Source organism: Grammomys surdaster, unplaced genomic scaffold, assembly GCF_004785775.1.
Source record: "Grammomys surdaster isolate TR1022 unplaced genomic scaffold, NIH_TR_1.0 210, whole genome shotgun sequence".
NCBI lineage: Eukaryota > Metazoa > Chordata > Mammalia > Rodentia > Muridae > Grammomys > Grammomys surdaster.
This window is the reverse complement of record NW_021604655.1, coordinates 3197877-3211257: the sequence shown is the minus strand read 5'-3', so window position 1 is coordinate 3211257 and position 13381 is coordinate 3197877. Positions and strand designations below refer to the sequence as shown.

Below are 13381 nucleotides of genomic sequence, written 5' to 3'. Positions count from 1 at the left end.
GTTAGGTGGTGTGAACATGTTGTGTCTACATGAGCACACAGATAGGGAATAATGCTGTGCTAACTGAGGTGACTAACTCAGAGTAAGTTAGGTGACTAACTGAGAGTCCACACTAATCTGGACACATTAAGGGCTTGATTTTATTTGAACTGACGAAGCAAAGGGATCTTCAGTCAGATAGAGTCAGAACCGAAAATTCAGCTTGCTTCATTTGCTAGCTCAAATTATAAATTCTGAAAAACTAGTCTTTTACTTAACTTTTGGCTATTTACATGAATTTCTTGTAAGTTGGAGATTTATTTTTTATTTTTTTTAAAGATTTATTTATTTATTATATATGAATACACTGTAGCTGTCTTCAGACACACCAGAAGAGGGCATCAGATCTCATTACAGATGGTTGTGAGCCACCATGTGGTTGCTGGGACTTGAACTCAGGACCTCTGGAAGTGCAGTCAGTGTTCCTAACCACTGAGCCATCTCTCCAGCCCGTAAGTTGGAGATTTAAAAATGCTTTGATATACATGGATATGATGGTGTGTGCCTATAGTCCTGTCTGCTTGGGATGCTGAGGACTGAAAGGTGGAGGCCATCCTGGGCAACATAGGCAGACTGTCTCAACATAAACATTGAGTTGCAAGCTGAGCCTTGTCAAACAATTGAGCTAACTTTCCAGCTCTCAGTAAGTATTTTTAAAAAGGGAGTGCTGTGAACAAGGCATTGAGTTTAACTACAGTGCTACAGAAAAAGTGGTCACGCTTTGATATATTTTTTAAAAGTATTGTTCCTATTTTATATGTATGGGTGTTCTATGTCCGTGCACCAGGCTCATGTTTGGTTCACTTGGAAGGCAAAGAAGGGCACTGGATCACTTGACACTGGAGTTGGCTATGAGCCATCATATGGATATTGGTAATCAAACCCAGGTCCTCTGGGAGAGCAGCACTGAGCCACCTCTCTAGCCCCTTAATGTAGTTAGACTCAGCAAAACTGTCTCAGTTTCTGTCACTATTGCTGTGATGAAACACCATGACCAAAAGCTAGTTGGGGAGGAAAGGGTTAATTCACTCACAGTTCCATACAGCAGTTTATCATCAAAAGCACTGAGGGCAGGAACTGATGCAGAGGCGTGGAGGGTGCTGCTGACTACCTTGCTCACCAGGGCTTGCCCAGTCTGCTTTCTTATGGATCCCAGAACCACCAGCCCAGAGATGGGCTCACCCATCACTTACTAAATAAAAAAATGTTCCACAGGCTTGCCTATAGACCAATCTTATGGAGACATTTTCTCAGTTGCGCCTCCCTGCTCTCAGAAGACTAGCCTTTGTCGAATTGACATAAAATTAGCCAGCACAATATTCATTTTAATAAATGAATAAAATCAATCTTTGAAGAGCTAGTTAGGTATGGTGGCTTGGTCTGTAATCTCAACACTTGGGAGGCTGAGACGGAAGGATTGCCTGTGAGTTCAGACCAGCCTGGGCTACTACTGAATGGAACACTTGTCTCAGACCAGAGACAGAGATGGAACTTAACGGCAAAAGCACTTTCCTTGCAATCCTAAGTACCTGAATGAGGTCCCCAGAACCCACAAAATGGGCCAGTAAGATGGCTTAGTGGATAAAGATGCTTGCTACTGAGCTACTTGAGTTCAACCCCAGAACCCGAGTTGTGGAAGAAGAAAACTGGCTTGCGAATTGTCCTCTGACCTCTATATGTGCACCACGGTATATATGCTCCCCCCGCCCCGGGCTTTAAGAATCTAAAACAACAACAAGACCAACCCCATGAGAAAAAGAAAGCTGTTTTGTAATTCTAGCACCTGAGAAACTTGATCTCTGGGGCTCCCTGGCCAGCCTGCAGCCTGACGGGTGAGCTGCATACCAGTGAACAACTAAACAATGAGCTAAAATGGTGAACAGTTAAACAAAGGAATGACACCTAAGGAGCCACCGAGGTTAACCTCTGGTTTCCACATGTGTACACATGTGCACCTGCACACACTCTCAGAACATACACTTATACAAAAGAACCTTTAAAAACTTGCTGTTTTACAGCTGAAGAGGGCTTTTGTTTTGTTTCTCGGTGGTTGGTTTTGTTCAGACAGTGTCACTGTGGAGCTCTGACTGGCCTGGAACTCACTTTGTAGATCAGAGTAGCCTTGAATTCACAGAGCTCTACTTGGCTCTGTACCCAGAGTGCTGCTATTACAGATGTGTACCATCCTGCCCAAGTAAGCAGTTGTTTAAAAATACTTTTAATTTGTTTTGTGTGGGTGTCAGGGCCATGTGGATGCATGGTATAGGTGGAGATCAAAGAACAACTCCTGGAAGTCAGTTCTTTCCTCCGTGTGGATCCTGAGATCAAACTCAGGTCATTAAGCTTTGCATCAGGAGCCTTTACCCCGGAGCCATCTTGCTGACCAAGCAGTTAAGGTCTTGGTGTTTTGTGGAAGCTGGGGTCCCATCCTGGCTGTACATATGTTAGGCAAGTGCTTCACTGTTGAGTTGTATGTCCGGTTCCTAGGCTAGTACTCTTATAGCTTAAATATGCCGGATTCTGATGGAACGTGAACTGAAGGTTTTTGTTTGTTTGTTTGTTTTTTGGTTTGTTAGTTATTATTATTTGTTTGTTTGTTTTTCAAGACAGGGTTTCTCTGTGTAGCCCTGGCTGTCCTGGAACTCACTCTGTAGACCAGGCTGGCCTCGAACTCAGAAATCCGCCTGCCTCTGCCTCCCAAGTGCTGGGATTAAAGGCGTGTGCCACCACTGCCCGGCGATTCCACTCTTTTTAGTTCATGTGTATGGGTGTTTTGCTGCTGTCTGTGCACCACATACATGCAGTGCCCGAGGAGAACAGAAGAGGGGGTCAGATGCCCAGTACTGGACTTGTGACCTGTCATGTGCATGCTGGGAACTAACCTTGGTTCCTGGGGAAGAGCAGCCAGTGCTTTTGACCACTGAACAATCTCTCAACCCCCTTTTTAGATTCCAAAATCTGATTTTTCCTCTTCATTCAGAAGCACAAATGGAGTTTTAATTTTTTAATTTAATACTTTATTTCTTTCTAATGATTTTTTCTAATTACAGAAATTATTTTATACAGCCATCTTGTGAGACCATTGCACAAATCAAGTGATGATCATACAGAGAGTGGTGTTGAATTCCCGACCTGGTATGTATGATTCTGTGGTAAAACAGTTGTGGTCTCTGGTAATTATAACACACATGGAAGAATAAAAACTGACATGATGTCAGGGTGGCCAACTATGGTAGGAAAGTAAATTGGGACTAGTAAATTTTGGATCTCTGAGTTCGAGGCCAGCCTGGTCTACAGAGCGAGTTCCAGGACAGCCAGGGCTATACAGAGAAACCCTGTCTCAACAAACAAACAAACAAACAAACAAACAAACAATCAGTTATACCTACCACAAAGAAAAATTCTAAAATTATACACTTTCAATATAACCTTTCAAATACTATGTTTCAATTGTCTTGAAAGATTATCATCTGAAAACTGAATATGGTATTGTTTAAGACATTTCATCTAATATATTTACTAGTCTTTTTATTTTTATTTTTTTTTAGATTTTTTTTTTTTAAGGTTTTTTGAGACAGAGTTTCTCTGTGTAGCCCTGGCTGTCCTGGAACTCACTCTGTAGACCAGGCTGGCCTCGAACTCAGAAATCCGCCTGCCTCTGACTCCCAAGTGCTGGGATTAAAGGAATGTGCCACCACTGCCCAGCCGGTATAACTGATTCTTAAATTGCTTTTCTACTTCATACCATTGTAAGTCAATACTGATATCCACCTGAATCATAGACGTGTAAGTGGGAGTAATCCAAGAAGCATTAGCCCGTTGTTGTGTTGCTCGCCTACCATGGTTTCTGCTCGCAGTGTTAGTGTGGTGAACAGTTTGTTTGGATCCTCACCTTGGAAATCAGATGGTTCTTGAAAGGAAGTTTGCTTATGTTAAACATAACTCGAGACAGACACTCTGTGGTGATGAGAACATCTGCTTCAGTGTCTTTCTCAAACCTTGAAATTTCTAGTTACCTTATTTTCAAGACTTTAGAAACAAAACAATAAGTGTTCATCTGAATCTTTGCTTGTTTCTTAAAATGAAGATGGAAAACTTACCTAACTTTAATTTGCCTTTTCTGTTACTTTGTACATTTTAATTCCGTAATTAAAAGAAAACCTTGAATTCAAATATTTAAGGTTTTATTTTATTTTTTGTATATGGGCATTTGCCTGCATGAATATATGTGTGTACCATGTACATATCTGGTGCCATGGATCCCCTGAAACTGAGGTTACAGACTATCCTAGTTAGGGTTTCCATTGCTGTGATCAGACACCATGACCAAGGCAACTCGTGTAAAGACAACATTTAGTCAGGGCTGGCTTACATGTTCAGAGGTTCAGTCCATTATCATCATGCAGGAAGCATGGCAGCGTCTAGGCAGGCATGGTGCTGGAGAAGAAGCAGAGAGTTCTGCATCTCATTCCAAAGGCAAAAAGAAGACTGGCAGGCTGGAGAGATGGCTCAGTGGTTAAGAGCACTATCTGCTCTTCCAGAGGTCCTGAGTTCAGTTCCCAGCAACCACATGATGGCTCACAACCATCTGTAATGGGATTTGATGCCCTCTTCTAGTGTGTGTCCGAAGACAGCTACAGTATACTCGTATAAATAATAAATAAATAATATTAAAAAAAAAAAGGAAGGCTGGCTTCCAGGCAGCTAAGAGAAGGGTCTCAAATCCTACCCCACAGTGACACACTTCCTCCAACAAAGCCACACCTCCTAATAGTGCCATTCCTTGGACCAACCATTCAAACCACCACACAGACAGTTGTGAGCTGCCACGTGGGCACTGGGAACTGAACCCTAGCCCTCTAGAGGAACAGCTAGTATTCTTATCCACTGAGCCATTTCTCCAGGCCAAGTCCAAATTTTTTTTTCTTTCTTTTTTCCTTTTTTTTTTTTAGAGTTTTTTTTTATTTAGGTGTTTTGCCTACATGTACGTCTTTGTACCATGTGCTTGCAATGCCAGAAGGCCAGAAGAAGGTGTTGGATCCCCTGGGACTGCAGCTAGAGAGGGCTGTTAATGGCTACGTAGGGGCTGGGAATCAAACACCATGCCCCTGGAAGATCTGCAGGTCTCTCAACCACTAAGCCATCTCTCCAGTCATCCTGTGTCCCACCCCTGACCCCTAGACTCCTATCTTCCCTCCCTCCCACTTTTTTTTAAAAAGAGAAGGTCTCTCTATGTAGCCTTGGATGGCCTGAAACTTACCATGTAGACCAGGATGACTTCTAACTCAGAGTCCACTGCCTGTCTCTTAGGAGTACTTTAAATCTGTAACAAATGTCTAGGCATGCTGGTACACACCTTTAATCCCAGCACAGGAGGCAAAGGCAAGTGGATCACCAAGGTGGAGGCCAGCCTGGTCTACATTTGGAGAGCTGTGTGGCTAAGGCTATAGAGTGAGACTGTGGGGCAAAAAAAGCAACTTTTTAATTTCATGTTTTTGCCTGAAAATTTAGGGAAAAATGGAAACCCAGTGGCAGAGAATTTCAGGGTGGAAGAATTCAGTTTACCGGATACTATCAATGAAGGACAAGTTCAAGTGAGAACTCTTTTTCTCTCTGTGGATCCTTACATGGTAAGAAGCAGGGTGTTAGAAGTTGTTGAAAATAATTCTGTTTTTGTATTTTAATGTTGTTGCATCAGAATTTTATTGTATGACTAATACATCTGTGAATTATAAATTACCTTTATTTTTATTCACCAGTGCTATTAAAGAATATTGTAAGCCAGAAATGGCATACATACCTTTGGTCCCAGTATGTATACCAGCCTGGTGTACATAGTTCCAGGACAGCCAAGGCCATGTAGTGAGACCCTTTTTCAACAAACAAACAAACAAACAAACAGCAAAGACAACAAAAAAACTGTAGAAAAATGTGGTTCGTGAAGTTCTTCCAAATGACCAGGTTACTTCTTAGTAGTAAGTAAAGCTTTAAATTAAGTAGTAAAATAATATGAAAAATTCTCTCGTTGGGCAGTGAGATAGCTCAGTGAGTAAAGGGATTTAGGGCAGTGAGATAGCTCAGTGAGTAAAGGCACTTGTGCCAACCCTGATCCCCAGAACCCACATGTGGAAGGAGAGAGCCAGCTCCTGAGAGTTAACCTCTGACCTCCATGTCTGTACTGTGACACTGTCATAAGCCTTGGTTGGTTCCATAATTTGGCAATCATGATAAGCTATAAACATTTGTGTATAAATTTTATATAGTCTGCTTTCATTTCTCTTGATACGTACCTAGAGATAAAGACATTTCCTTATATTATTGTAAGTAGTCTTGAGAGCCCACAAGGCTGCTGCACTTGTCCCTTGGAAATGCAAGTCCTTGAGACCAAAGGCCCTGCAGCTCTGAGGTCTAAGGACAGAAGAAAGGTGTCCACTCGAGAGGAGGGCAACGCCATCCATATCCTAGGTGGTTTTTTTTGTTTTTTGTTTTTTCATCCAGCCCCTGACCATTTGACTAGATGTTGCCTTATGGGCAGATCTAACCCACTGAGCCCACCTCTTTATATGCAGATTCCTCAGGAAATGCCCTCTTCACAGACATACTCAGAAACAACACTTTATTCATCAAGTAAGCATCTCTCTGATGTAGTCAGAAAGACATATAGAATTAAGTCTTTCTCTCCAGCACCCCCATTGTCCTGGGGCGTTTGATGTTGGGCAAGCGTTTTACCATTGAACTACACCCCCACTGACTCCCCAGGTGAATCATCACAGGGTTTAACTGCAGGCTTCTGCAGGTGGATATACAATGGTGTCGGTACCACTTATTGAAATAACTGTACTTTGCTCATCGTACCATTGTTGAAAATCAGCTGCCCATGAGCGGGCATGCGGCTCACACCTGCATCCCAGGCCTCCCAGCACTGGGAAAGCTGAGTGAGGCAGGAAGGCCACAGCAAGTCTGAGGCTAGCCTGAGTTATAGTGAGCCCTTCTCTCAATAGTAAAACTTTTATTATATTATATTATGCGTGTGTGTACATGTGCCACAGCACACGTATGGAGGCCAGAGGAAACCTTGCAGGAAGGAGTCTATTACCCTCTCTATCATTTGGGTCCTGCTTATCAGTCTTGGACTGCCAGGGTTGGCAGCAAGCACCTTTACCTGCCAGGCCATCTCACTGGACTTATAAAATAAACTGGAGGGGTTTCCTTCTGTCTTTGAATTTGAAAACAGTTTGTATCAATTATAACCACTGAGCCATCTCTCTAGCCCCACTTTATTTTTAAATCAGTGTGTGTGTGTGCGTGTGCATGTATGCATGTGTGTGTGTGTGTGCAGGCATGGCATGTGCTATGACATACATGTGGAGGTCAGAGGAGAGTTCTATGGAGTCAGTTCTCTCTGTCCACCTTCATGTGGGCTCAGGGATCAGACTCAGGTTGTCAGGCTTTATTGTCTGAGTCACCTCTGCACTCCACTTTATTTTTGAGACTGGGTCCCTCACTGAGCCTGGAGATTCTGATCCAGCTGAACTGGCTGGCGAGCAGGCTCCAGGCTCAGCTCAGCTCCAGACCCCAGACCCCAGCTCCACCACTGCTGTTTTACACATACACACACACACACACACACATTTTTAAAACTTTCAAAAGGAAAAGCTGGCCTTTAGATGGTTTCCTTAATGAATTCCACTCATTTTTCAATCTTTTAAAATTATATATATGAGTATGTGTTTGTGTGGGTATTTTCATGTGCTCATGCATGACTGCTATGGCTCACCTGTGAGGCCAGAGGACAACTTGTTTATTTTTTATTTTTATTTTTTGGTTATTTTCGAGACAGGGTTTTTCTGTGTAGCCCTGGCTGTCCTGGAACTCACTCTGTAGACCAGGCTGGCCTTGAACTCAGAAATCCGTCTGCCTCTGCCTTCCAAGTGCTGGGATTAAAGGCGTGCGCCACCACCAACCGACAGGACAACTTTTGAGAGTTGGTTCTTTTTTCCTTCCATCATGTGGGTTCTGGGGATTGAACTCAGGCTTGATGACAAGTGCTTTTACCTGCTGAAACATTTCAATGACCCTATTCTGTGTCTTTTTTATACCAGAACCATATTGTTTTGATTACCACAATCTAATTTAGAATAGATCTAAATTTCTTTTCAGTTGTATTTCTTTACTGGTAAAGGCCAGGTACATGGTTTCCCCAATTTTTGCAGGAAAAAGAAAAATGGCTGAGAGATGGCTTAGTTGTTAAGAGCCCTTGCTGTTCTTCCAGAAGACCAGGGTTCAATTCCCAGCACCTACATGGTATTTTACAACTGTCTGTAACTACAGTTTCAGGGGACCTGACACCCTCACACAGATGCAAGCAAAACAACAATACATGTGAAATAAAGATAATTAATACAAGAAAAGGGTAGAGCAAGAGAGACAGACTTAGGTTGGTAAATGAACCTTGCCTTAGTGAGAGCTGTCTTCCCTCCAGCGCTGTAAGATGAACGAAGACACTGGCACTGACTATCTGGCACCGTGGCAGCTGGCGCAGGTGGTTGATGGAGGAGGAGTTGGAGTTATAGAGGAGAGCAAGCACCAGAAGTTGGCTAAAGGCGATTTTGTGACTTCCTTTTACTGGCCCTGGCAAACTAAGGCAATTCTAGACGGGAATGGCCTTGAAAAGGTGATGTATGATATAAGGCTTTTGATGTTTTTCTTTCTTATTTCTGCATTTTTATTATTTAGTTAGAAAAGGAATGACATTTTCTTTTAGATGATGTGGAATAATAATGCCAAATATAAAAATATAATGTGAATAATAAATATAATAATGCCAAATGTGGAAAGATTTTGTCTTTTTTTACAGTTGGCTGTCAGACGTCATCAAAGAACATTATATCTCACATTGAATGTATGCTATAAAGCTGAGCTATAAGCATAAAGATATTTAATACGGGGGCTGGAGAGATGGCTCAGCTGTTAAGAGCTCTTACTGTTCTTCCAGAGGTCCAGAGTTCAGTTCCCAGCAACCACATGGTGGCTCACAACCATCTGTAATGAGATCTGATGCCCTCTTCTGGTGCATTTGAAGATAGTTACGATGCACTCACATATATAAATTAAATAGTATTAAAAATATTTAATACTAAGAACTAGAAATCCCCCATATAATTATATGTTCTAAAATTTCCTGAGAAATAGCTAAATATATGAGGAATGTGTTTACTTGATGATTGAAATTCATCTCACGTCAAAAAGCCAGATTTCAGTCATTGAGCCGTGTAAAATGACCAGGACTTGTTGTGTCCTATAAAGACTGGCAACTTCATGTAATTCGACCTAAATGATCTATCAATAGAAACTATGCTTTATTTCTTTATACTCAAGGTTTTCTTTTTTTTTTTTTTTGAGTTTTTGTTGTTGTTTGAAATAGGATCCCTCTACATAGCCCTGGCTGTCCTGGAACTCACTAGATAGACCAGGCTGCCCTTGAACTCACAGAGATCTGCCTGTCTCCGCCTCCCCAGTGCTAGGATCAAAGATGTAGGCCACTTCCACTTGTACCTTTGAAATACAATGTATTTTTAATAATTACACATTCTTAAATAGTTTGTGAGAGCTGCTAATGCGTAAATATTATCAGTTTTGTTTTTCAAATTTAACAAGATGGGCTGAGTAGCTATGAAGGAAGCACTCCTGGGAGACATTGAGAAAGAACTACTGCAGAGCTGGGTGTGGTGGTACACATCTCTAATCCTAGTACTTGAGAGGCAGAAGCAGATGGATCTTCATAAATCCAGGCCAGTCCAGTCTGCACTAGTGAGATCTAGGCCAGCCAAGGCTGCATAGTAACGACCTGTCTTAAAAACAAAAAGGAACTATTGTAATGGTTCTAACAACCAAAATCTTACAGGAAGGGCACCTGCAGGAATGTTTACTAGTCTTAAAATGACTTTCCTCATTTGCCTTCAACACTTGCCTCAAGGCCAGAGTTGTAGTCCAGAGGCACAGCGTTTCCCTAGTTCTGGGTGAGAGCCTGTGTTTACTCACCAGCACTGTAGAAAGCAAAATGAAGTGATAAAACCCTCGCCTTTTGTTACCCTCTGAATGTCATCATGGTCCTCATCTTCAATGTCATCATGTCCTCATCTTCAATGTCATCATGGTCCTCATCTTTATTATATTTGTTGGGTTTCGATTATTTGAGACAGTTTCTCTGTGTAACCGGGCTATTCTAGAACTCACTCTGTAGAGCAAGCTGGCCTTGATCTACCTGCCTCTGCCTCTCTAGTGCTGAGATTAAAGGTATGTTCCACCACACCCAGCCTAAAATATTTATTTTAAAAGAACTTTTTGTATATGGATGTTTGGCTGCATGTATGTCTATACCACTTGTATGCTTGATACTGGAGGAGGCCACAAGAGGGTGTCAGATCCCCTGGAACTAGAGTTACAGACGGTTGTGAGTGGATACTGAGAATCAAATCCTAGTCCTCTAGAAAAGCAGACAGCACTTTTAATTGTTGAGCCATCTCTCCAGTTCCCCATGGTCCACTACCTATTTGAGACAAGGTTTCATGAAGTCTAGGCTGGCCTTGAACTCGCTGTGTAGCAGAGGATGACCGTGAACTTCTGATCTTCCTGTCTTGGCCTCCTGTGTGGGGTTACATGTGTATATAACTGTTTCTTTTTTATGTGGTATTAGGGACTGGGTCCAGGGCTTTATATGCATGCTCGGCAAGCATTCTACCAACCAAGCCTCATCACCAGCTCTCAGCTTTACATTCTTAATTACAGACTTGTATCTAGAAATACATGTGACTGACTATAAATTCCCATGGGGTGGTTCCTGTGAGCCCCTACCTCCCATGAGATGGTGCTGAGGAGCTCAGTCTCAGATCATCATAGCTGCTGTGAGGTGGACCAGCACGGCCACGGCATCCATGCCCTGCAGACAGTATGCTATCCTTTTGTATGGCTCTTACATTGCTTCTGCTCCCTCTCCTTTCCTGTTCTCACCTTTACAGTGGGTGATGCTGACGTCTCAGTTGTGACCAGCCATGAGGCTATGCAGTTACTGCTGCCTACTGCAAAGACTGACCAAAACTGACAGCAACATAATTTATGGGCAGAGACATTATTTAGAAGGCAGTCTGACAAGCACATCTTGTCTACTTAGTAAGCCCTTCCCATTAGGGCTTTGACCTCCCTGGCCACAGGCTTCTGACCAGGTTTATAGTTCCAAATGTAAATTCCTTCTTTCAGAACTGGACCTCACATCCACTCAGAAAGTGTTTGGCTACCTGTGACACACTTACTACTACTGCACCACCGGGCACATTTTGTGTAGATTGGTATTGTAGCAAATAGTACTGATGACTTTTCGTCCCCCAGCACTTTGCTTAGCACTTTGCTAAGTCCTCATAGGGAGAGGGAGCTTCTAGCTCAGTCAGAGATCCGTTGGTATCTCTGTGGCTGCCACTTGAGCAGGTGTTAGGATCTTACCATCTAGTTCTGGTGAGCAACCAACATCCACGGCAGTTGCCTTTATTGTTTTGGGGCCTCTGTTTACAACAACTTGAGGGGACGTAGCCCACCCCTGGCTGGGGTTTTGGTTTGTTAATGTATGGGTTCTCAGAGCAGATATATGACCTTTTTCCTGAACCCCGATCAAGGAAGTCAAGCCAGGCATACCTATAGCTCCAAGAAAATATGAAAGGTGTCCATCCACGAGAGTTACTTACATGGTATCTCTGCTCAAATGAGTTGGAATTTTAGACAGAAGTTTAGTTTGAGATCGCAGAGATTTAAAAACCTCATGACTTTGCCTTGTATTTTCCTAGTATGCATTTTTTTCTCTGTTGTATATACATGGTAATTCACAAAAAATAGTTTATGTAAGAATTGCTAAAGTTGGTTTTGTTAGTGTGAAGAGAATGCTTATTGCTTTTTCCTTTTTTTCTTTTTGTGTGTGTGTATATGTATATATGTGTAATACACACACACACACACTAAAAAACACCACACAGACTGGGTACCTTAACCAACAGGGACTCACTTCCTATTCTAAAGGTTAAAAACTCAAGATTGAGGTTTGAGGTTCTGGAACATTCAGTTTCTAGCAAGGCCTCTTTCAGCTTGCAGGAAAACACCCTCTTGTGTTACCAAGTACCCTTCTCAGGCAGTGAGGGGTGCTGCATCTGTTCCTTCTTCTAATGGCATGCTTGTATTAGGTTCCCGACTTTATGACCTTATTTAACCTCAAATACCACCTACAGGTCTTGATCAGCATACTTAGAGGATATGGACATTTAACATGAGGTAGCTGGGAACACTATTCAGTCTGTAACTTTCTGACTTCATGGCATAAGACTATAATTTCAGTATTGTTTAAAATCTATGTCTTTTATTTTAGGTAGACCCACAACTCGTGGATGGACACCTTTCATATTTTCTTGGAGCTATAGGTATGCCTGGCTTGACTTCCTTGATCGGGGTACAGGAAAAAGGTCATATATCTGCTGGATCTAATCAGACAATGGTTGTCAGTGGAGCAGCAGGTGCCTGTGGATCTTTGGCTGGACAGGTAAAGTTTCCAAAAATTACTTGACTTTCCTAAAACAGAAGGCATAATACATGTATGTAGTTTAAAACATAAAAGTAAGGGCTGGTGACATAGCTCAGCTGGCAGAGTGCTTGCTAGCATGCATGAAGCTCTGGGTTGATCCTCAGCTCCAGACAAAGTGCTGTGGTGATGCACCCTATAGTCTCATCACGTAGGAAATGGAGGAGAAGAGCAGAAGCTCAGTGTTATCCTCTGCTACTTACTGAGTTCAAGCCCAGCTTGGACTACATAAAACTCTTTTATAAGAAGTATTTAATGGACTCTAGGGGTTAGCCATTTGTAAGTTGCTCACACTCCAACAAATAACCTCACACCCACGCATATGCAACCAACACTAATTCAACTTAATGGGTTATTTAAACAAACAAACAAACAAACGAACAAACAAACATAGGAGTGGGGTGTGTTAAGATGAAGAAGGAATTCCAGAGGAGATGGGAGGAGATAAGAAGTGGGAATGTGGCTGATCGTAATGTGTATCCACATATATAAGATACACATATATAAGATAAAGATGACTTCAATATAAAGATTTGTTATCTGTGTGATGAGTGAGTGCCTGCACATGTGTCTGTGTGTCAGACCCCTTGGAACTAGAGTTACAAGTGGTTGTGAGCCTCCTGACATTGGGGTTTGGAACAGAACCCAGTAAGAGCAGTAAGTGCTTTTTACCACTGAGCCATCTCTCCAGCCCTTTTATTTTAAATTTTTAAGATTGTATGTCAT

General features: G+C 42.2%; 1 protein-coding gene across 2 annotated transcripts in view; it reads left to right on the top strand.

Moving 5' to 3' along the window:
- The window catches only part of Ptgr2 (prostaglandin reductase 2), a 30684-nt gene that overhangs the window by 6096 nt on the left and 11207 nt on the right, over positions 1-13381 (top strand). For both annotated transcript variants that reach the window (XM_028771937.1, XM_028771938.1), the window contains exons 2-5: positions 3090-3174; positions 5551-5669; positions 8522-8713; positions 12446-12616. In XM_028771937.1, coding sequence (XP_028627770.1) covers positions 3138-3174; positions 5551-5669; positions 8522-8713; positions 12446-12616 — 519 coding nt within the window. In that variant the 5' untranslated portion in view covers positions 3090-3137. The remainder of the gene's footprint in view (positions 1-3089; positions 3175-5550; positions 5670-8521; positions 8714-12445; positions 12617-13381) is intronic.